The sequence below is a fragment of the Rhinolophus sinicus genome, chromosome 17 (genome assembly GCF_057876585.1).
Source record: "Rhinolophus sinicus isolate RSI-liver-muscle chromosome 17, RSI-T2T, whole genome shotgun sequence".
In the NCBI taxonomy this organism is placed as follows: Eukaryota; Metazoa; Chordata; class Mammalia; order Chiroptera; family Rhinolophidae; genus Rhinolophus; species Rhinolophus sinicus.
Genome location: NC_142517.1, coordinates 45,444,037 through 45,466,724, shown reverse-complemented (window position 1 = coordinate 45,466,724; position 22,688 = coordinate 45,444,037). Strand labels below are relative to the sequence as shown.

The 22,688-nt window shown below is 35.2% G+C and overlaps 2 protein-coding genes across 2 annotated transcripts in view; one reads left to right on the top strand and one right to left on the bottom strand.

The window, feature by feature from the left end:
- Positions 1 to 10,411, top strand: part of CCDC39 (coiled-coil domain 39 molecular ruler complex subunit) — a 39,143-nt gene extending 28,732 nt beyond the window's left edge. Inside the window, exons 14-20 of the mRNA XM_019737347.3 lie at positions 910 to 1,033; positions 5,535 to 5,694; positions 6,112 to 6,218; positions 6,935 to 7,075; positions 7,192 to 7,371; positions 7,510 to 7,595; positions 9,221 to 10,411. Coding sequence (XP_019592906.2) covers positions 910 to 1,033; positions 5,535 to 5,694; positions 6,112 to 6,218; positions 6,935 to 7,075; positions 7,192 to 7,371; positions 7,510 to 7,595; positions 9,221 to 9,377 — 955 coding nt within the window. The 3' untranslated portion in view covers positions 9,378 to 10,411. The remainder of the gene's footprint in view (positions 1 to 909; positions 1,034 to 5,534; positions 5,695 to 6,111; positions 6,219 to 6,934; positions 7,076 to 7,191; positions 7,372 to 7,509; positions 7,596 to 9,220) is intronic.
- Positions 10,412 to 13,064: 2,653 nt separating this feature from the next.
- TTC14 (tetratricopeptide repeat domain 14) lies at positions 13,065 to 22,314 on the bottom strand. Its single transcript, XM_088794518.1, has 12 exons — positions 22,002 to 22,314; positions 21,384 to 21,508; positions 21,083 to 21,282; positions 20,052 to 20,136; positions 19,750 to 19,879; positions 19,285 to 19,440; positions 18,838 to 18,909; positions 18,332 to 18,451; positions 18,105 to 18,227; positions 15,939 to 16,056; positions 14,913 to 15,022; positions 13,065 to 14,134 (listed from the first exon to the last, which is right to left on the bottom strand). The coding sequence occupies exons 1-12, from the start codon at positions 22,160 to 22,162 to the stop codon at positions 13,213 to 13,215; spliced, it is 2,322 nt and encodes a 773-aa protein (XP_088650644.1). The 5' UTR covers positions 22,163 to 22,314; the 3' UTR covers positions 13,065 to 13,212.
- Between the last annotated feature and the right edge of the window lie 374 nt (positions 22,315 to 22,688).

Genomic DNA, 22,688 nt, shown 5'->3' with positions numbered 1-22,688 from the left:
AGAATTAAGGTTCATTCATGTAGCATGTGACAATTTCCTTTTTAAGGACGAATAATGTTCCATTTGTGTATATATAACATTTTGTTTATCCATTCATCTGTCCATAGACTTTGGATTGCTTCCACCTGTTGTAAATAATGCTGCTATGAACATTGGTATTCAGATATCTCTTTGAGAATCTGCTTTCAATTCTTTTGACTTTATACCCAGAAGTGCAATTGCTGGCTCATATCCTAGTTCTATTTTTAATTTTTTGAGAAAGCCATATTGTTTTCTGTAGCAATTGCACCATTTTGCAGTCCCACCAGCATTGCATAGGTGTTCCAATTTCTCCACATCCTTGCCAATACTTTTTTTGTTTTTTTTTATAGTAGCCATCGTAATAGATTGAGGGGATATCTCATTGTGGTTTTGACTAACATTAGACTATCTTTTAAAAGATGTTTGGATAGTGAACAGCCTCAGAAAGCTAGAGGTGGTATCTCCCTCTGGAGCAAAGGTTAGGCATGTTTGCTTATTTCCTATTATAAAATATTTAGATTAAGCTTGAGGTTCTTCATCTGTGATGTAAACCTACTGTGTGCAGCATTCATTTGAGCCCTCCTCACCCACATGGTACTTCAGGAGCAAGGGGACCCCAGTGCAAACAGGAAGCTCATGCCATAAGTGATAAAGTGCTTTTTCTATAACTCAGGAATCTTGTGTCTTCTGTGGCAGGCTAACTAGTCACCTATCAAATAGGGTGAAATTTGAGAACCTTCACAGTGAATTATAAAATTGAAAAGTAAGAACATATTTAATCTGTTTGAGTTCAGTAGTAACAAATATACAAATGTCTTCTATAAGTACACTATAGTTCTTTTAAAAACTATTTGTTTTTCAGTGTTTTTCTTTTTCTTTCCTTATTAGTGCTGAGCTTCATGAGAGGCTAAGTAAAATCGATAAGCTGAAGAACAGATATGAAATTCTTACTGTTGTTATGATGCCTCCTGAAGGAGAAGAGGAGAAAACACAGACCTATTATGTAATAAAGGTAATCTTAATCGATATACAGTTGTTATAGGATGAAATATCCTTTCTTTGTTAGCTCTTTAACAGCCAAAATGGCCAAATAGCAAAATTTTTTTTTTTTTTTGCTGTGAAACTTGAAATTTCACAGCACTCTAGGTAACTATTGCACTTAATTAGGGCCATAAAACATGAGTTGCTAATGGAGGTTCTGAAGCTCTGTTAGTTTTACACACCTCCAGTCCTGAGGACAAAGAGAGGTCTGGACTACTCTTTGACATTTTCTTTTTTTTGCCATCTTTGTGTCATGTCATTTTCCCTCATGTATTCAAGATTTATAATCTCTTTTACCCTAAGACCTACTGTCACTCTGGATGCCTTTAGTATGCCTGTGACAACCTGTACAACACCTCAGGCTCAAAGCTTTACTTCACCACAGCCACTCACGCATATGGCCAGCCCCCTCGACCTTATCACCAGCTGCTATACTGCTTCTGAAACCTTACAGTCCAACTTACCACGGTAGTCCCTGTAGGGCAGCTATCCAGAGGAAGACAGCTGTCCCTTTGCCTTCGTATTAGATGGGAGACAAACTGATCAGGTGAATCTGCTCTGTTCTTTCTGATGTTTCAGAGTTGTCTGCCATCATGGTTATCTTTACAATGGAAAATCCAGAAACGCTCAGGAACTGGATGTAATTCCCTTCCTGAGCACTACTATATTCCACTTCCCCATGTAGAAAATACCCTGAACAGGTGTGATTTCTTTTACGGAGAGGTCTAGGAAGTTCCTCAAAGAACCAAAAGAAGGAATGGAAATTGTAACTTTAACTCATTTTTCCTGTATCATACACGGATAGGAGTGGGAAGGAGATCTCCCAAGTCACACCGTTAGAGAATGGCCCCGTGGATGCTCCCTCCCCTAGACTTCTCCTTAATCTTCCAAGTTTTCTGCTGTAGTCCTTTGAGGTTGCCCCTCACACATACACTAGTGTGATATGCCTACCACTTTGTCTCAGGAAAAGTCTACCCAATCTATATGAGAAACGAGTTTTGGCTCTCAAAACCTTTTTAATAACGCCTCAGGCTTCTTCTGCGCAATATTAATGGGACTTTCCTCCTCTCAGGTTTTGAAGGTTTCCAAGGGGTGAGAGGTGGATTCTAGTCTGTTAAGTGCTGGAAGAAGGTAGATGTTGCAATTGTAGTTAAGTTTCTGTAGCAACAAGGGCTGTGATGATTTACCTAAAAGCACTGGTGTTAGCATCCCTTTGACCATATCTTGGTTCTATCACTGACTAGGTAAGTGACCTCGAATGTTAGGTAACCGCTTGGGGCCTTAGTTTCCTCACTTGCAAAGCGAGGATAATACTATTACTTTTGTTGTGAGAAGTGAGAAAATGTATGTAAAGCCCTAAGACAGTGCCTGGAACAAAATGAGCCCTCTATAAATGTTAGCTATCGTCATTGCTCTTATAATAAAATAGTATCATCATCATCCACTTCTCAGGAAAACGGCAAATTTTATGAGGAAAAGTAAGAGTATTCCTTCTATTCACAGTGAGGGTGCTGAATAAATGCCAGTATGTGTTAAATGAATCAAGGCTATCTTATTTTCTCAATTTCCTGATGCCATAGTTCATTTTTCACCTTCTCCAGGGTCTACAGCTTACCAGTTAATATTCCCATGTTTTGTTGTGTGGCATAAACATTTTACTCATAACACTTCACGTGCCAGATGTGCAAAAATGACACTTTATTTCTTTAAAACTAAACTCATTGTGTCTTATGTTGTGAACAACTATCCAGTGCCTAAAAATGGGCAAAAGCAATCAGTGGGTGTGCAATGATGCCACTGCATGGTGACACCACACAGCATTTTCTGGTGGGCCCTCCAGGGGTTACCTGATTTGGTAGTAGTGTACAGCTTTGGCTGATTTTCTACTGACTAGTCTATTTTATAACTCTGTAAGGATACATTGTTAACTTACAGAAAACTTGATTGTAAAAAGCATATGATTCTTGTCCATAACAATGCAAATGAATTTTGGCTAGTAGAAATACAGCTGACTTATACTCTGTAGGAAAGACAACCCAAGCATTATATTTCCTAAAAGATATTCAAGTTTCCTATCTGTAAGCAAATTTATTTTAGCATTTGACTGTATATTAAACTAATTCCAATTCTCCTTTTGAACTTGTCTAAACATTTTACTAATTCCTTCATTAATGAGTTGAGTAAAATCTTTGACACATGTTCATTTTATATTTGAGAACAATTTTTAACTTTTTGAAAATACTTTAGCAGTTGCACTGCTGGAAAAGATGTAAACTTGCCAACTAGAAGTTAACAGTCACTTTTGTTTTTGAATGTGGTAGGTAGATTTAGGATGTAAATTTAGTCAGTTCAAGATTCTTTCCCCTCCTTATATATTCTTTACATTCCCTTCAAGGTGACCTTTCCTGATGGGCACATGTTTATAGCATTGGAGAAGAGGAATTTGGTTACAGTGCCAACTACTGTTCTGTTTCCTGTGTTTTTTTCAGGGGTATGCAAACTACAGACCCTGGGCCAAATGCTGCCCAGCGCTAGTTATCAATAAGCACGGGAACACACAATACATCACCTCATTCATTTACGTAGTCTATGGCTGCTTTCATGCTACAATAGCAGTGGTATTAAGTATGAGTAGTTTTGACAGAGATGGAATGGCCCATAAAGCCTAAAATATGTACTATCTTGCTCTTTAAATAGTTTGCTGGCTCCTTGTATTTGATAGAGCTGCTGTAACAATGTACTTACAAGCTAGGCAGTTTAACTTACAGAAGTTTATTGTGTGACAGTTCCAGAGGCTAAAGTCAGAGATGCACGTGTTGGCAGGGTTGGTTCCGAGGGCTGTGAGGGAGAATCTGTTCTACACTTCTAGCTTCTGGTGGCTTGCTGGTAGTCTTTGGTGTTCCTTGGTTTATGGAAGCATTACCATGGTCTCTGCCTTAATTTTCACATGGCGCCCTCCTGTGTCTCTTCAGTCTTCCCCCTGTGAATGTCTGTGTGTGTCCCAATTTCCCATTTGTTATAAGGACACATCAGACGATATTAGAGCACACCCTAATGACCTCATGGTAACTTGACTACATTTGCAAAGACCCTATTTCTAAAACAGGTCACATTCTGAGGTACTGGGGGTTAGGACTTTAACATCTTTTTTGGGGGAAATCATTCAATCCATAACTTGTTTTTGGTCTTGTCTATGGACACACATGGTTTGGTTTTTCCTTTTATCCACCCTAGTACTTTTTAATATTTGACGTCTTTCAAAAAATTATTTTATTTTACAGTTGACACTCAATATTATATTAGTTTCAGGTGTACAGCATAGCGGTTAGACATTTATATAGTCTACTATTTGACTGTTAAGAGCCAGACTGAAAAATATGATCAGTAACCAATGAAGAACTGGCATCTTTCAAATCTTGTTTCCAGGTTCCTCTTAGACTTTGTAAGGAAAACAGTTCAATTTTGATAATTTAATGAAACTTTCCAGTGAAATTACTAGAAAATGTTTTAAAATATTGATATAAATGTATACATAAAAATTTCTTCCAAATACCAGCTTTTTCTAATCCAGGATAAAAAGTATATATTATTTAAGGTCTGATTTAGAAGCAAATGGGATCAAAGTTTTAGAAGTTTGAGGTGTTTATGTGGAATTAGATCAGAAATTTGTATAAATGAGCAAATTCAACCCCTTCATTTGACAAATAAAGAAACTGAACTCAGAAAAGGGAAGTGATTTAATGTTACTCAACTCACTAGTAGGAAATCTGCAACTAAAATCTAGTGGTTTGATTTATTCTAGCTCTCTCACTATACCATATTTTAAATGAAATCACTGCTAATTCTAGACTCAAAGGAATTAGGTATAATTTATCTAAAAACTTTACTTTTTTGCGAAGCTTTAGTTTTATTATGTACTGTTTGCTACAAAGATATGTGTAACATATTTTGAAGCATAATAAAACAGTGAAAATATTAAGAATTGAAACATCACCAAGAAAACTTCCAATGACCACATTCTGGTTTAAATACACACACCTAGGGAAAGAATACATTAACAAATGAAATTATTAGGTGTTTGACTAAAAATGGGTTTGGGGCACTTTTAAATACATATGCATTTCACTTTATGATGATCCCTGTTAATCCTTAATTGGAGAAGTTCTTTGGAACTTTTGGGTACAATTCTAGAGAGCATAGCTCAATGACAGGTAAGACGGAAGTCACTGAGTATGTCCACTCAGGAATTTTTGGTTTGCAGCAATTTATAGACTTCATTTTTTCTAGCCACATTTCCACTATTATCTTTCTCTAATTAAAAAAAGAAAAAAAAGAAATGTGGTAAAATATATATAACATTTGCCATTTTAACAATTTTTAAGTGTACAGTTCAGTAGTATTAAGTATATTCATACTGTTGTGCAACTAATACCATTACTTTTATTTAATCAGTTCTATTCTGTAATTTATAGGCTGCTCAAGAAAAAGAAGAACTTCAAAGGGAAGGTGACTGTTTGGATGCTAAGATCAACAAAGCTGAAAAAGAAATCTACGCTCTAGAAAACACCTTGCAAGTGCTGAACAGCTGCAACAACAATTATAAACAATCTTTTAAAATAGTGACTCCGTCTAGTATGTAGGAGTTAACATTTTTTTATGAATACATGCAATGAAAGCTGTAGTCATTTATTTTTTAAAAGGGGACACTGTGAGACATGGAAAACAAAAAACGTACCATGTTTGATTAAGAAACACTACTCCTCCTTCCCCTTAAAATAAGTGCTAAGGCGTTATTTCCATTATTAGTTCTAGTGATATGGCATATCACTTCTCTAGGGGATTAATTTCAAATCTGCAGAAACCAGCACTATTATTGGTTGTTTTCTGTTGACATAGCTACTACATATGCCCATACTGTTTTTCAGTAAGTAGACATACGGATTTTAACCTTTCGTAAGAAAAATTACAACTTTAAATATATGTAAGACTTTAAGATTGCTTTCTACACAGTATGTTAAAAATTTTAACTAAAAATTCTCTAAATTGTAGGTGATGAGTATGTACTAAAAATCCAACTAGAAGAACAAAAAAGAGCTATTGATGAAAAATACAGATACAAACAAAGACAAATCAGAGAGCTACAGGAAGATATCAAGGTAAATTCTACAGGCTTTAGTACTAGGCCTTCAGTAGAAGTTAACTATCATTATTATATCTTTCTTGTTTACTGTGTACAAAGACGACAATTTTTTAGAGAAGTACGTAGATAATAAAAGTCTCATGTTTAAACGAGAAAAAAATAAGTGACCAAAGCATTAAATTAGTTAAAATCCCAGTGTGAAGCACAGGATGGACTTCTGATCATCACTCGTTAGTGGATCAATCATGGCTACTTAATTATGATCTATGATCTATCCACTAACCTTTATTTAATGTACTTTTATTTCACTTAATTCCTTAAAGATCACCTTAAAGATTGCTCCTTAGAACAACAAAAAAAATTTGAAAGATAAAAATAATCTAGTAGAAAGTTACTAAAGCAGCACATCACCGAAAGAGAAAACAAGCAGGCTCACATCAAATTTAGATTTCTTTTTTCCTAATAAAAGTTGAAGGAACAGATGATATGAATTGTGAATCTCTGAAAAATTGCATGCTTTTAATAATTATTGGTTTATTTTTCCCCCAAATACCATAAAAATACTTTCCAGTGGAATTATATATAACTTAATCCATAAAAGCATTATATTTATCTTCCAGTAGAATGTAAATATACAAAAATAAATGAATTGAAATTAAATGAATATTTGACAAATGGCAAGTTATAAAAGTCATTTTTGATTCTAATATGTTAACATTTTATTTTCTGTAGAGCATGGAAAATACTTCAAAAGTTATAGAACATTTTACAAATAACGTCAAAGAAACATTACTACAGAAGCAGGCTTATTCGCTTCAACTAAGTAAAGAAACAGAGGAGCAAAAACCCAAGTTAGAGAGAGTAACTAAACAGGTATTGATTATTTACATTTTTTGAAGTTCCAAATGGTAAAACCAAATCCTCCTTCATCATTAAAAAATATTAAGTTCTGGAAAATAGTTATATAATTGACTACTGTTGTCCAACAGTGTGCAAAACTCACCAAGGAAATCCGTCTTTTGAAAAACACAAAAGATGAAACACTGGAAGAACAAGACATCAAACTTCGTGAATTGAAACAGTTTCACAAGATCATTGATGGAATGTTAGTTGATGTCACAGAAGAAAATGCTGAGATCCGCATCATCCTTCAAACATGCTTCCAACAGGTAGTAACACTACTTTCTAGTTAAATATTTCTCAAATACTTCATGAAAGTAATTTTTGGCATTCATCATAAAGTGAAATCGAAAAATATTCTTCTAAAATGCAGTGGTACTAATGATTGCTACTGATTATTCTTCCAGAATGGTTTAGAACTACCTACAGCTGGTATTAAAGGCAGTCGTCAGAGTTCTAAATCTCCTTCACAGACTTCACTATTATCAGCAAGGTAAGTGGAAGGTTAGAAAAATCATGTCCTTAACTATCACAGCTGCTACACTAAGTGAACCCAGCCACTTCCCCATCGCCACACCTGTTGGATCTGCCAATACACTGCTGTAGCTCTCCTCATCCTTCCTACCCCGTATCAGTGTCAGATGCAGACAGCAGAGCACCTTCCTTTCAAACCTGTCTGGTGTCACCATTTCCATAATGGCATGAGTGTTTTGTGACTACCAGCTATTTCAATAGGATGAAGCAGAGTGAAATTTTGGAGGTTACATCCAGCATGGTCAACCCTGAGTAGGGGGAGAATTTTTTAACCGTAAAAGGGCAACAACTTACATGCAGAGAGACGTGGAGTATGATTTTTATGATTAAAACCACACTATAACATTTTAAATAGGATCTGATTTTATTTATGCTGTTTTAATTTGCTGAAAAGGAAATTATTCTTTACTCCTGTAGTTTAGTGTTATACAGAATTCTATCATCAGGGATGTTAAAACTCTTGTGCTTTGCTGACAAAATAAAAATTATTATAATCTTAATTTTAAATTTCCAATTTCCTATATTCAGTAGCCACTTATTTTTCATTAGTCCATGTAGATTTCACAAAGAAAAAGGGATGTCCTAAAACACAGGGTTTAAGTTAAAACTTTCTACATAAACATGGTAGGCAACCACTTGAACATAGGGTTTCCAGGCAGAAATTCCCGCCCATTCTCAGGAATTTTTTTTGCTTTCCTGTTCGTGAATCCCAAGATATAAACTGTTTTCTGTTCTCCACGATGAATCGTTTTCACAAAGTGATGGCTGATACTACCAACCACCTGAGTTCAAGGAACCGATTTTCTGACCAAATTTTTTTGGGATTTAGGAACAGAAAAGCAAAAAAAGGCCCCAAGAATGGGCGGTAATTCCCGCCTGGAAACCCTAATAATAAATAGGAAAAATGTCTAGAAGATACATTGTGAGTAGTATGTTGATTTCCCATTGTGGGTATTAATGGGTTCAAGGAGCCGATTTTCCCTGATTTCCTGACCAACTTTTCTCGGAATTTGGGAACAGGAAAGTGAAAAAAATTCCTGAGAACAGGTGGGAATTCCTGCCTGGAAACCCTACTTGAACATCCTTGTACTTTCATAAAACATATATTTTTAAAACTTAGTATTTCAAAATGGTATGGCTAGTTATGATTTTTCAAATGATCCCATCATTTTTTCCTGTCAACAAGTCTGTCACTTTCTTCTCATGTAAAATCTATTAATTATTTTGCCAGCACCCGAATTCCCATATCCCTCATTTGTGTTACCTTTATGCTTAACTTTTGTGGGTCTTTAATGCTTAATGATTCCATCTCTAAATTTATTAGTTGAAAACGTTTTTCTCATACAAAAACATTTGTTGAACATTTTACTGATTTGAAACTCTTATATTCATTAACTTTTCCTTTTAAAAATACTAATTACTTCTTATTGTCATACTTTTATAATTAATTATTAAAATTATGTACTTTGTGATCTCTTTAATTACTTGTGGGATTATGTTATCTTTTGCCATTAATTTTTATGGGGTCTCTATTAAAATATAGATTTTAAAGTGAATTTACAATAATTCTGCTTTTTCTTCTAGGTCATCTAGGAGTACCACAAGTACTTCACCTTCTCAGACTTCAATTAAAGTGTTAGAGATGACCTTCCCAGACTCGTTATCAACTGGCAGCTCCTCGAGGTCAACTAGTGGTAGCAGTAGCTCCAGTAATGGTAAAAGCAAAAAAACCAGCAAGTAAACATTTTATCTCTTTTGAACAAGTTATACACACAAAAACAAAAATTTCAGTTTTAAAATAGTAAATTCCACTCTATGCTCTTGGATGCTGTAAATGATATACAGTACTACTGAAACAGTGTTACAAAATGAAATGATCAAAAATTTTATCCAGTGGAAAAATGTGAAAACTGATAGTTAAAAAAACGTCAAGCAATTTGGGTCCAGATAAGCCAAAGAAATGTTTAATTATTTTATCTGTTTTCCTACTATCTTCTTCACATAGAGGGAAAGCAGTGATAGCAGATTTTAACAAGGCTACAGGTTACATAAGCATAGGGAAAATGTTTTCCACTGTCAATTTTGATGTTTGTTGTATCAGAAAATAGTTTGCTTCATTATTTCACACTAGCTATGAAACTATACACTTTTGAAACTACTCATTCTTTTTTTTCCTGAAAGATATCACAGAATCTTTAAGGAAGAAATTTCTACAGATTCATTGTACTATACTTTACAACAGTATTCCAATCCTCATTTACCCTAGAAGATCCTGAAATTAGGTTTTCTTTACTGAAACATATTTCCCAGACTTTTGGGGGAGAAATCTGTTAGTTTCTTCTTTTGGTATAATTAAAAAATTTTTAACTAAAATATAGCATTACCCTCACCCCTCATCAAAAAAACAAGTGATAGGAAAGAGAAACACTAAATCAATAAAAATGCAGCTTAAAATTTTTAGGAATTAGTCTACTCTGATCTTCAACAAGTCAAACACGTTAAAGATTCTGCTCTCAAGATACAACCAAGCATAAAGAATGTATTTTCAAAACTTTCTTGATTTAACAATTTAAAGGAAGTTAGGTGTGATTTGATTTATAATAGGAATTCCATACATTTATAATGGAGGTGGACCATAATTTATAATGGAGGTGAATTAGTTGTTCTAGTTAATATTTCATCATAACGTGCCCAATACTTTTAACTCTTGGAAGAGTGTGGAATATGAGTATAATGTTATTAAACTAGTTTTCAAATAAATGTATTAGAATCTAAGTACTTAAATGATTATTGTCTCTTTCAAACCCTGGAAAAAAATATAATTGTCATTGTTTAGAACTGTCATTTGCAGTTCCTTCTAAAAGGCAGTAACTGTAGTAATGTGTTTTTCTGATTATTTTAAAGTATTACTGTATTTAGAAACAATCAGCAAAAGGCATAGCCAAGTCCGATGAATAAAATGGGTAAAAAAGCTGGAAAGCAATTTTTTGGCTGAAACATCTAATATGTGAGATTTATCAGCTCTAAAAACTGATTGTTATTAATCTTATACTTCACCAAAATTCTTATTTTCTGCCTATTACTTTGTAAATTACTTGGAACTTGAAATATTACATACTGTTCCATGAAGACAGGGTAGCTGTGACCTTGGGAGTTACTTCTCTATGCTTTTTTCCTCATCTGTAACAGACAGTAAGTTACCTGCAAGTTTACTGAAATAATCAGGTAATACATATAAATTGCACATGGCCTGACACATAGGAACTGCACAATAACTTCTGCCTATTACTGAGTCACCGACCAAGCCTAACGCAGTATTTATGGAATAGTTAGGTTCTCCAGTCAGCATACTAGTCTATGATTAACTCTTAAATAAAGTTAACAGTTCCAACTTCAGTATAATAATGCTAAATGGTCAGACAAGGGAGTAATCCCATCATCTCAATTGGGAGTTACAGTAACACCCACCTGTTAGAAAGTCATCTACTTAAGGAAACCAAGACACAGCCTGGGTATGTATAAACTACAGACATAATGATTTTAAGGGAAAAAAATGCTGAAGGTATCACTAGGGATTCTTGACAAGTATATCCCTAGTATATTTGTTTGCTGTGATAGGTTTCCTGAACACATCCTTAGAGATTGGCTTGTGTACGCTGATTAAATTTATGTCCCAGGAAAGAGCGCTGGGGAAGATGGACTTTCTAAATCCGGGCAGGCTGTTGTATAAGGTACTATCCTGCCTTTTTTGGGTACCTAAATATAACAGTAAGCCACAAAGATATCTGGGAAATCAGTGCTGGCTGATAGCAATGCTCAGAGATTTTATTAAACAAAAATGGTATAAAATTCTGAAGCTGTACAAGGAATTCCCAAAGGTCAAGCAAGGGCTTTGCCAAGTGAGTTTTCACTCCTTAAATACACCACTATGTAGGATTATGTAGAGATGACACCAGAGCTACTAATACACAGAAAGAACTGGGGACTCCTGGGTTTCTTGGTGGAAAGACCAGTGCTCGAGTGACTGACCAATTCCTCCTATTACCTTTTGTTTTGGACCAGTTTCTTTCTCTGCTCCATTGCAAAACAAATTTTAGCTATATCATAAGGCTCCCTCACTAAAGTCTGATGGTCACAAGTAGTATACACCCAGTTGTAATTAAAGTTTTGATATTTTACTGTTGGCAAGAATAGTGAGACAGAACAAGGACTGAAAGTGTCTTCCTTTATCATTCTCTTAGACCTCTGTAGATGGATACTCCCGTTCCCCAATCCATTCATCCAGTGTCACCATGAATGATCGTACTAAATGCCAATTGTCATTTACAGTGTCTAGAATCTTAAACTGAAAAGAGTATCTAAAGACCATTATAAAGTCAGCACCTATGACTCTTTATCTCTGTCTCCCAAATAATATACTATACTGTTTTCAATAATTTGGGAAGGATCCTTACAATCCAAGCCCCTTCCTTTTTCAGCTCTAGTTGCTGGAATTTACTCTTGAGTAAAAGCAGGTTCTGTTGGCCTGGTCATTTATTCAGATCCTGAGAAAGGAGGCATCAGGGGAAGCATCAAGGGAAGAGGAAGTGTCAAGGAACAAAAACAGAAACCCAGGACAGCCCTAGACTATTTAACACATGCCCAGTGTGTTCCCAACTGGACATTTGCAATACTAGGACAGTTTCCTAATTTTCTTTCCATTAGAGAAAACCAGATTTATAGTGCTGTCCTTGCCACTGCTGTTTCTGCTAAAAGGATTTTCTATACTGATCTATTCTTGCCTGGAATATAGTTTATCTCTTGCCAATATTAAAGTTAAAAATTTTCTTAGGACTATACTGCTAGTGATAAGGTAAAAATAATAAATAAATAGAAATGAAAAATGGGCCCCTAGTCATTTTTCATGGCTTTACTCCTAAGGTACTTGTTAAGCTGGTACACAAACCATTTTTAATTGAATCAGGCTTTAGAGGCCAATTAGATCAGAAAGATAATCTGTCTACCATTTTAAAATAAAAGTTTTGTAAAAAACTTAATATTTAAACAAATGATGACTATAAAATGGTGCTTGAGTAACATTCAAATGTATTTCGTTCAAAAGCTGAGAACTTTTAACAGAAGAGAATGAAATAATTTTTGAGGAAAATGACCCAAGTGTTCAGATCACAAATTTAATATTTTTCAAGCAGAAGGATAAGATAGATCCAAGGAATTCTCATACACCATAACACAATGAAGAAACAATACTTTCAGAATTATCTTTAAGTGAAGTTTAAATCATCAAAGAAATATTGTACATAAACATATATATATGTGCATATATATATATATATATATATATATATGCACATATATATACACGTATATACACGTATATATATGAAAAGCGTAAAAATCAAGCTGTGAAAGGGGACCTACACCTGAACAAATAAACTTTGAGAATAGCTAAAAAGCATTTGCTTTCTGCAATCTGTACAGATAAAATAACTTTAGGAGCAGAGATTTCTGCGTTGGACTGTTATGACTAAAAGGCCCCAAACTTTTAAGAGCCTTTAGTATAATGGTGCTGAATCCCTTTAATTTTTTTGCTTATTTCCTTTTTCTTTCTCAAATGCAGCTATCTGATTAAATATATTGAGTAAATTTTGAGGTAAATTTTTTTTAACTTCACTTTCTGAATGGCCTTTGCTATTTAGTCCATCATCTTCTGGAACCTCTGTTTTAACATCCTCCTCATAATTACTCTCTCTTTCATATGCTCCTTGATTTTTACTTAACTGATATCTTTGCTCATGTCTACTGGAATCACGTGATCCAGAATAAGTATATTTTTTATATCTTTCTACTGACTTCGAAGAATAGTCAGAGCTTGCTGGGGAAGTGGAATACCTCCCGCAGCCTGGCTCCCACCTCCTGTAGTGCTCTTTTCTTCCCTCCATGTCTTTTTCGACTTTTCTATAACCACACATTTTAATCTTGTCCTCTGAATTCCTAGAGAAGGAATCTGAGGAATCTCTTTTACTGGAAACATGTCTTTCTGCTTTATATGGCTTTTCTGTTTTGCTACTACTTGCCTGAGTTTTATAACTATTATAAAAGTCTCTTGGCTCTTCAGACCTACCTCCAAAATCATCCGGAATTTCAACTGAAGATGAAGAGAGAGGGCATCTATCTTTCTCTTTTACCTGTTTCTTTTGATGCGGTACCCTATCCTGCTTTTCCAGTAGTTTTTCCACTTCGTGTCTTTGGTTAAGAAAAGATGCTGATGTATTGGCTGGAACTGGGAACCAGTCATCTTTCCTATTCTGATCTATCTGATCTGAGGATGTCTTAGCTGAATGCCTTTTGGAACTTCGAGAAGACTCCGAACGATTTCTCTTATGTTTCTTATGCCTTTTGTGACCAGAAGAGGAAGAGGATGATGAAGAAGAAACTGATTCATCAGCAGAAGAAACACTTGAAGAGGAAGAAGTTGATTTTCTTCTTTTCTTCTTTAGCCTAAAGAGGTAAGTTAACTCATCAGTGTTTAATTATCCATAAAGATTTTAGTTCTATTTTGTTTTCTTTAAAGATTTCATAAAAGTTGTGACTTAGATAAGCAATTATAATTTTAGTTACTGTAAGATCCAATTTTACCATCAAGCACTACTTCTGGGAAAAAATACTTGTGTACATGACAGGTATCACTGTAAGCAAGTCCATTTCTGAAAGACAGTGACATTTCCAACATTACCTTAAAAACAAGACAACCTGAACACATAAAGGAAAGAACTGAAGTTTTATATCTGGCTACCTCTCTTGCATAGTTTCTCCACCTCAGCACTACTGGAATTTTGCTGGGAGGGTAGGTGGCAGTGTGGGAGTGGAGGGGGTCCTACAATATCACCGTAGGATGTTTAGCAGCACCCCTGACCTCTGCCCACTAGGTGCCAGTAGCACTCCACCAGTGTGACAATGGAAAATGTCCCTGGGGCATAAAAACGCCCCCAGTGGAGACCCACTGCTCTATTTCTAAAACATTTTCTCCCTAAAACACAGAAAATTAAAATAACATTATATATCTTAATTTTAAGGTATTTGTTTTTTTTACATTTTCAGCCTTAGATTTCCATGTTCTTTAATCTCTTGCAGAAAAAACTGTGGTATACATAATTGCTAAGAACAGTTCCTGATGACTTGAAATACTTTTATATTTTTACTTACTTTACCTCCATATGGAGCTTTGGTTCAACTCAGTAGTTGCTTTAAGTCAAAAATACTGAATATTATAGTTTACCTTTTCTCCTCTTTTAAGAGCTTACGCAACTTTTCTGCACTTGTTTCTATTTTCTTTGTTTTCTGCTTTTCTTCCTTTTCAGCTTGTTTTTCTCTTAATTCCAAAGATTTCTTTTAGAACCCAGATATCGGAAAAAACCACACGTTAAAAATAGCAGAATATATAAAACCCAGTTTTCACCCCACCCCGGCCAGAAACCAAAGGAGGTATATCCAAATCACCATATATCCAGCATTAAACAAGTATTTTTAATGTATAAAAATTAATCATACAGGTGTTTGGCATTAATCATGGAACAGCCAGAACAGTATTGAGGACCATATTGCAGTTGGTATTCCATGAAAAAGAGGGGAAGCCATTGCATTGATACCCATGACCCAGAGTGCAAGAAAGGGAAAAAATAAATTAAGATTTTTAAAAATCCAAAAATTTAAACAGGATGTAGATTTTATAAATAAAATTCAAATAAAGAAATTCCGTTAAGGTGAATTGAGGAGGGAATCACCATGTTCAAATACAAACCATTTAAAAAATAGCACAGCCCAGTTGGACGCATGATTACATAAGAAATCATTTTCCAGTTTGAGGATGGGGATGAGCAGCACCAGATGTCACAGACACAGCAGCAGTGGTCCAATTCAGAAGAAAATGCATGAGAAAACATCATCATCAGTATTACAGGAAGAGACAGTTTAAAATATCTCTCAAAAATATCTTTAGAATTAGCTGAATTACAGTAACATCACTGAATTTTGTAACCACTAGGAAAGCTTACTACGAGGACAGTACTCAAAACCACATACCAAATGTAGGCAATCAGAATTTTCTCATAGGGCTATTTGTACTTTTGAGTACTAATGAAAACCAGACACTATGAAGCATTGTCAAACCCAATTAGGAAAAGCTGTTATCTAGAAAGAACTTTTTCATGCCTTAAGTAATCTAGAATCATTTTCCGTGGAACAAAGTTAAGTTTGGCATTAATTTCAAATAACACTAAATTTCTAAGAGGAAATAAAGAATCACCTGCATATATTTATGAAGCTTCTGCAGAGCATCCTCTGCATCTTTAAAAGTCTGATCCAAATCCAAAGCTTTCTTATAGTAACTTTCAGCATTCAAAAGCTTTTCTTCTTCTTCTAACCTAAATTTGAGAGGAAGATTTAGCTTTTTTGTAAAAATAGAAAGTCCTCAAATATGCATATAGGTCAGACGCTTATATGAGAAACTTATCAGGAAAAAACCATGCTCTGCAAATTATTTTCCAGTTTAAACAACACTTAATCATATGATTTTTACTACTATTTCTTCAGTAAATAAGCTACACAAAATGGAACAAAAAAACAGATACAGGAAATAGACTGGTGGTTGCCAGAGGCGGGCACAGTGGGTGGGTAAAAGGGGTGAAGGTGGTCAAAAGGGTTAAACTTTCAGTTAGAAGAATAAATAGATCCTGGGGATGTAATGTAGAGCATCGTGACTGTAGGTAATAATACTATGTTGTATATTAGAAAGCTGCTAAGAGAGATCTTAATAGTTCTCACCACCATAAAAAAAACACAATTTGTGGGGTGATGGATGTTAACCAGACTTATTGTGGTAATCACTTTGCTATCCATGTTAAACCATTATGTTGTGCACCTGCAACTAATATAATGTTGTATGTCAATTGTCTCAATTAAAAAAACACACACAAAACATCCCAAATCCAAAATCGAACAGGAATCCACTACTGGTAACTAAAACCATACTGCAAGTCCAGCATTGGTATTTTAGTATAATACATGAAAACACAGGATCAACTGATATCCTCTGTAAATATAGTATAATCTTGAGATTTAGCATAGAATTAGATAGGCTGGTTTTTCCTTGTTTATGAAGAATTTTCCTTTCTATAGAAATATTTTCCCAAAATACTCATTGTTAAAGTTGGAAATACCAACACATACATGTACATCACAACTAGCCTGTAGATATAATTATCAGATGACGCTCAGAAGTCTATGCTATGAAAAATCAGAATTAGAAAGTTTGGGTATAGAAAAATGAAAGGATTTTGCAAAATATTTTCAGTTTTTAGAAAGTAGGAAAAAATAACTACTGTAAAACAAATAAAAAACAAACAATGGCTTCAATGGGATAACTCGGTGTCAAATTGGGTGTGGGGAGGAAGGAACCAGTCAAAGACGATAAACATTTCTAGTTTGGGGGACTGGATAGATGGTGTTGTCATTAACTTAGTAAAAACACATCATACATGGGTAATAAGACAACCACATCTAAATAGGTACTAGCTATCTACCTCGTGAGAAAGTAAAAAGATGCTCTATCCGACTTGGATTGAAGCAGAAGTTCATATGACTTAAAAAGAGATATTACAAAATCTTACTAATTTGAAATTCTGATATAATCATACAAACTGGAGAATGATCAGGCAAATTCATGAAACAGGAAAGAGATACATTTTATTTTTAAACTTAGCAAAAAGATGCTATTATAATAGCAGAAAAGATGCTATTATAAACTGTTTTTTATTATCAAAGCAGGCTGTTACCAAATTATATTTAAAGTATGTTTCTTCAAAATATTTTACAAATTAGACTAGTGTATTAGTCATTAAATATTTATAAGTATCATACCAGCATCTCAGGAGAGTAACATAATTTACAGGGTTTGTTCTTAATGGTTTGCTCTTCCGTTTAATCTGAGTTTGTGGATTTTACTGGACAGAGTAGAGCAATAAACACTGTAACAGTGAAATCTTATTCATAATTAAGAACAGGAACTCTCAATGCATATATCTGGCATTATACTAAAATGATGAAATAAATTAGAAATTAAATTCCTCTCTATTAAAACAGAAACTTCTGATGTGTGTCCAGGAAAAGGATACTCACCTAATTTCTTGTACCTTTACATGTATATATTTATGTAATGAGAATAGATAGTCAGAACAACGAACTCAAGACACTAAAATATCTCCGATTATAAAGAACCTCAGCAATATGGAAAGAAAATGTGACTAGAAAATTTAAAGAGGGCTATATTTAAAAAACATTTTCAACCAAAATTGAAACTAAGAGTACTCTGAATTAAGAGAGTCAAAGATACTATTTCCTTACGTTAAGTTCAAAATTTTATAGAGTTGGTTGAATACTAGATCTCCACTATTAAACAAAACTTGACACTTACTGCCCTCCTCTTTCTACAAGTGTCTGGCAGAGGTATTTTCTTGCATTCCTGTGAGTTGGACAGTTTTCTAATGCAAGCTCAAAATCTTCTATTGCTTTGTTCAGACTTCCTTTTGTTGCGTATCTAGAGATATGAAACAAAATTAGAGGGATTTATTTTGTGAGCTATTTGTAAATCTTGTACACATTTACCTTGTAAATATTCCATAAAACCTATGATCTACTTACAATGCTCCACGAGCTACCAAAGCTTCCACATTTTGTTTGTCTATTTCCAGAGCCTTATTGTACTCATTCATAGCATCCACATGGCGTCCAACCTTAAAATAATCAACTCCAATCTTCACACTAAAAAGACATTTGTAACGCATCACAAACATTTCACAGACTATCCAAACAAAATGTTAGCATGGATGAATTTTAAAGCAAAATCAAATTTGGCTAGTATTTAGTCTACAGTACTCTCCATATACCAAAGAAGCATTCTGCCTTTGGATAGTTTAATAAATATTTATGAAATGCAGGTATCCCTTTTGAAAAGAATTTAAAATGTTGGCTAAAACTTAAGTCTGTTTACAACATAACACCATTTACACCTATAAGAAAGCTAATTGTCAAAAAAGCATTTTAATTCATTTATAAATAAATTTGGTCTTGATGACATAAGAATGCTTTCCCTTACCCCAACCTTTTGGACTAGATAATGCAATTGTTGAAAGACAAAGTCTTCATACCATTTTAAAGCCCAAGATGCAGACTGCTTCTTTCTTAATGCAGAAGCAAAGTCATCTTCAGAGAAATTTTTGCTATTAAAGAAAACAAAAGTTATTTTTTTTGGTAACTATAGTTTCTTCTGCCTGACAGATAAAAACTCAACACTGAAAGAGTGAATCCCAAGCAAGAAATTTGTATTCCATTTACAAAGAAAAATTCTTGAACTCTAAGGAATGACTATTTTTAAACATTTTTCTTCAGCATATACACAAAATTCTTACAAATTTTCTGAATATTTCTCTACTTGGTCACATGAATTCCTGATAAGAAACTCAATTCAAGAAGGAAATGGGATCACCTAGCTCATATCCACCAGGCTTAGGATAGTCAAATATGTCCCTGTTATGCAGCTTTGAGCTCAGCACCATCACCTCACCAATTAAAAGAATAATACTGATTTACTGTACCTTTGTAGGCCTCTCATTAAAGATGGTGGATTAGATTCATCTATTCCTAGTTTTCCTAGAAGGAATTCAACTACTCCTGGATTAACAAATCCCAAAGAACTCTGCATGATATTTTCATAGGATTCCAAAGAATTGCTATTTAGTTCATTACTCCTCCTTAAAAAAAAAAAAAGTACAACAAAAATATAAAATGATGAACATAATTAGCATGTCCCACTTCTATTAAAAATAACATTATCACATGGGGTTTAAATACTCATACCATTTTTGTACGTGAAAGTGTGGCAATATCATGACTTAGTTCCTTTTATCAAGTTTGAAGAAATTTAAGAGTTATAAAAATACAATGAGCATACTTTCGAAATAATTTAAAATTCTATTTTGTCAGAAGATAGACAAAATTTGGTATTTTTTAGTTAAACTATTTTGCAATTAACTGCTATTGACATAATGTGGATAATTTACCTGTAATACAAAGGAAGCTCTTCAGAACTAATTACACCTAATTTAATACCAGATAGGTGTGGTGGAAGAGATGAGCCATATAGAGATACTGCAAGCTTTTCATGGTATCTGTCAATATCTTTGATTCCAGCTTAAAAAAATAAGAAAACCAAGCTGACTAACCAGAAAATGCAAACAACCCCTCCCCCCAAACAAACAAAACCTTTTCAAAACATTATTCTCATTAAACTATATTTTCAAAATTAATAAAAACAAAAACCTGACAACTGTTACTTTTTTACTAATATGATGAAATTGATCACCTCGAATGATATCACCAGTTTGGTAATACGATAAAGGATCCCCATGGTTACTGTGAGAAGGCACATCTCTTAATGGGCAAAGAGCCTGCAATGAGAAGTATTTTAAAACAACAGCCGTTCCATTCTTTGGTGATAAGGGTCTTCTTTTATCCTCGTTGTTCAGTATAAGTAACTAATAGTTGACATAAACTTTAAAAAAAATCAACCAGCACCCTAAAGTCTAAATTTAAATAAGGATTTCAACTTAAGTAATTTCTGTACCCAAACAATAAAACAAGTTTTCTGGTTCAGTTCAAAAATTAAATCTCATGAAATTTGCATTTAGTTTTAGGAACCAAATATCAGTATGGATTATGAAACAAAAGATATTTTGCACTTGTTAAAAATAAAACTAAAATTTGTCCAGTAAGTATGAGAATTAAAATGAAAATGAAATGTGAATTTTCCAAAGTTTGTCTGTTATCTAGTCTGTGATACCTTCAGCTTTTCTTTGATTTCTATCTGCCTTGTTTGACAGCAAATATCAAACCTTTTGAAGTGACACATCATTGCAAATTCAGGACGATTCATCTTGGGCATAGTATCTCACTATAATGTACAAATCACATTTAATTATGGTAAATATATAAATAGGTCAGGAATATACTTCTAAATTATACACACTGAAATATCTATTGTCAAACACTAAATAAATAAGAACATGTTCGGCCAGAAAAAATAAGCCTGGAATACAAATCAATCTCAACATACCCACTGATATCTCTTTGAACGTTTGAAAAAGGACCCCACCCCCCCAACCAATGGAACCAAAAAACCCTCCAAAAACAGAAGTGGAGGAGCAACTCTATCACTGTTAATAATTTTTTTAAAAAGGAAAAGGTACTTTATCTTTTTCCAATTAATACTTATTTAATTCTCAAAATTGTCAGCAGTGTACACTTAAGCAGAATTGGATGCAAAGACATAATTCTTGCATTGAGATGACTATCAAAAACAGAAGCAATCAAATAACTGAAAAATGAGCAACTTACTGTGATTTCTAAGTGGGCTATATCTCTCATGATGCCACTTCCTAAACAAATCAACACCATGAAAAACCCAAATTCCCGAATGGAGCTAATTCTTCCAATCACTATATCGCCACGCTCAATATCTCGGAAAAACAGTTCTCTCTGATCCATACTAGGTATTTCCATGAATTGCTCTAAAGGTGGCATGATTGCATAATGATCTGAAAAAAGTAATTAACAAAATTACAATAGTTTTGTGTTCGGCTGTATGTGAAGTACTGTTAAACCAAGCGCAATCAAACGATTTTCAGACACAACTCACCTTCACTGTCTTCATTAACTTCAGAAGTTGTAGGTGCATCTGATTTCCAGGAAAGTGCAAAAAGCAGATCCGCTTTTTTGGAAATGAAGTTTTGTATTTCAACGTTGTCAACTCTCTTCTCTTTCCTTAAAAAAGAGACCAATTTTATGAAAACTTATGAAATTTATGAAAACTGGTTTATTTGCAAAATCTTTTAGTATGTTCAAGTTTCTGCTCAAAGCTTTCATCGCCCAATCGGGTTCATCCTAAGCTCCTGCCCGTACATACTCGAAGAAAAAGTTTTAACCAGGGATTCCCTAACTCGCCAGCCCGTACGTGGAGGGCGGGGGAACTTGAAGAGTGACGCCTGCAGCCCCAGATACGAAAGCGCAAGGGATTTTAGTTAAAGAATCCGCGCCTCTTCCAGGCAATTACCAGATAGAAAATTCAGCCCGCATCCCGCATTGCCGTCACACTAGGAGCGCGGACCCTCTTCCATCCAACCCTCCGTACCAGCGCCGCAGTCGTCACGTGCTCGCGGCCACGGCTCGGCTCCTTACGGACTCACCACCCGCTGCAGTAGCGGAGCCGGAGCTGCATTCCCTCCCCCGTCTTGCAGCCGCGCCGCGGTCCAATTACCTGCCCTGTAACTGTTGCTGGGGCGGCGGGGCCCGGGCAGGTTCGGCCGCCGACCCTAGGAGGCTCCGGAAGTGTAGATTGTCCTGCTGTTCACTCCGGAGCATGGAGAGCAATGACGGCCCATGGTAATTCAGTGACTGCCGCAGAAGGTCCCGGTCCATGGCTAGAGATTGCAGGGCTCAAAGACCAGTGGGCTCCCAGTCCCCCGGTTCCGTACCCACTACTTTAGACTGGTGGTCGCGAAGGCTGCCAAGCAGCCTGGGAGCCGCCGGAAGCACACATCACAGTCCCTCGGAGTGGCCTCCCGGAAGTGTTCCGGGGTGGCCCGGCGGCGGCGCGGCGGAACTCTGCCTAGGTCTCGCGAAATTGAGCGAGACTACGGAAGCCGGAAGGGGTGGGCTAAGCTTTCCTGAGCTAAGGGTTGGCTACCGTTCTGGGCTAGTGATGTGTGTGAGAAGTTTACTTTAAAAAAATGTGTTATTATTACATTGCAGTGGCCCGAGCACTAATCTAGGGTAAACAATTCATCCTTCAGTTTGGTGAGACGCGAGTAAATGCTAGTGCCCCAAACAGGTGAGAACTCTATAAAAGAGTTACAACGGTTCTTCACTCAAAGTACTCGCTGGATAAATCACCACCTATGTCTCAGAGATAACCGCACTAAAACGACTGCTTTGGGAGATTTCC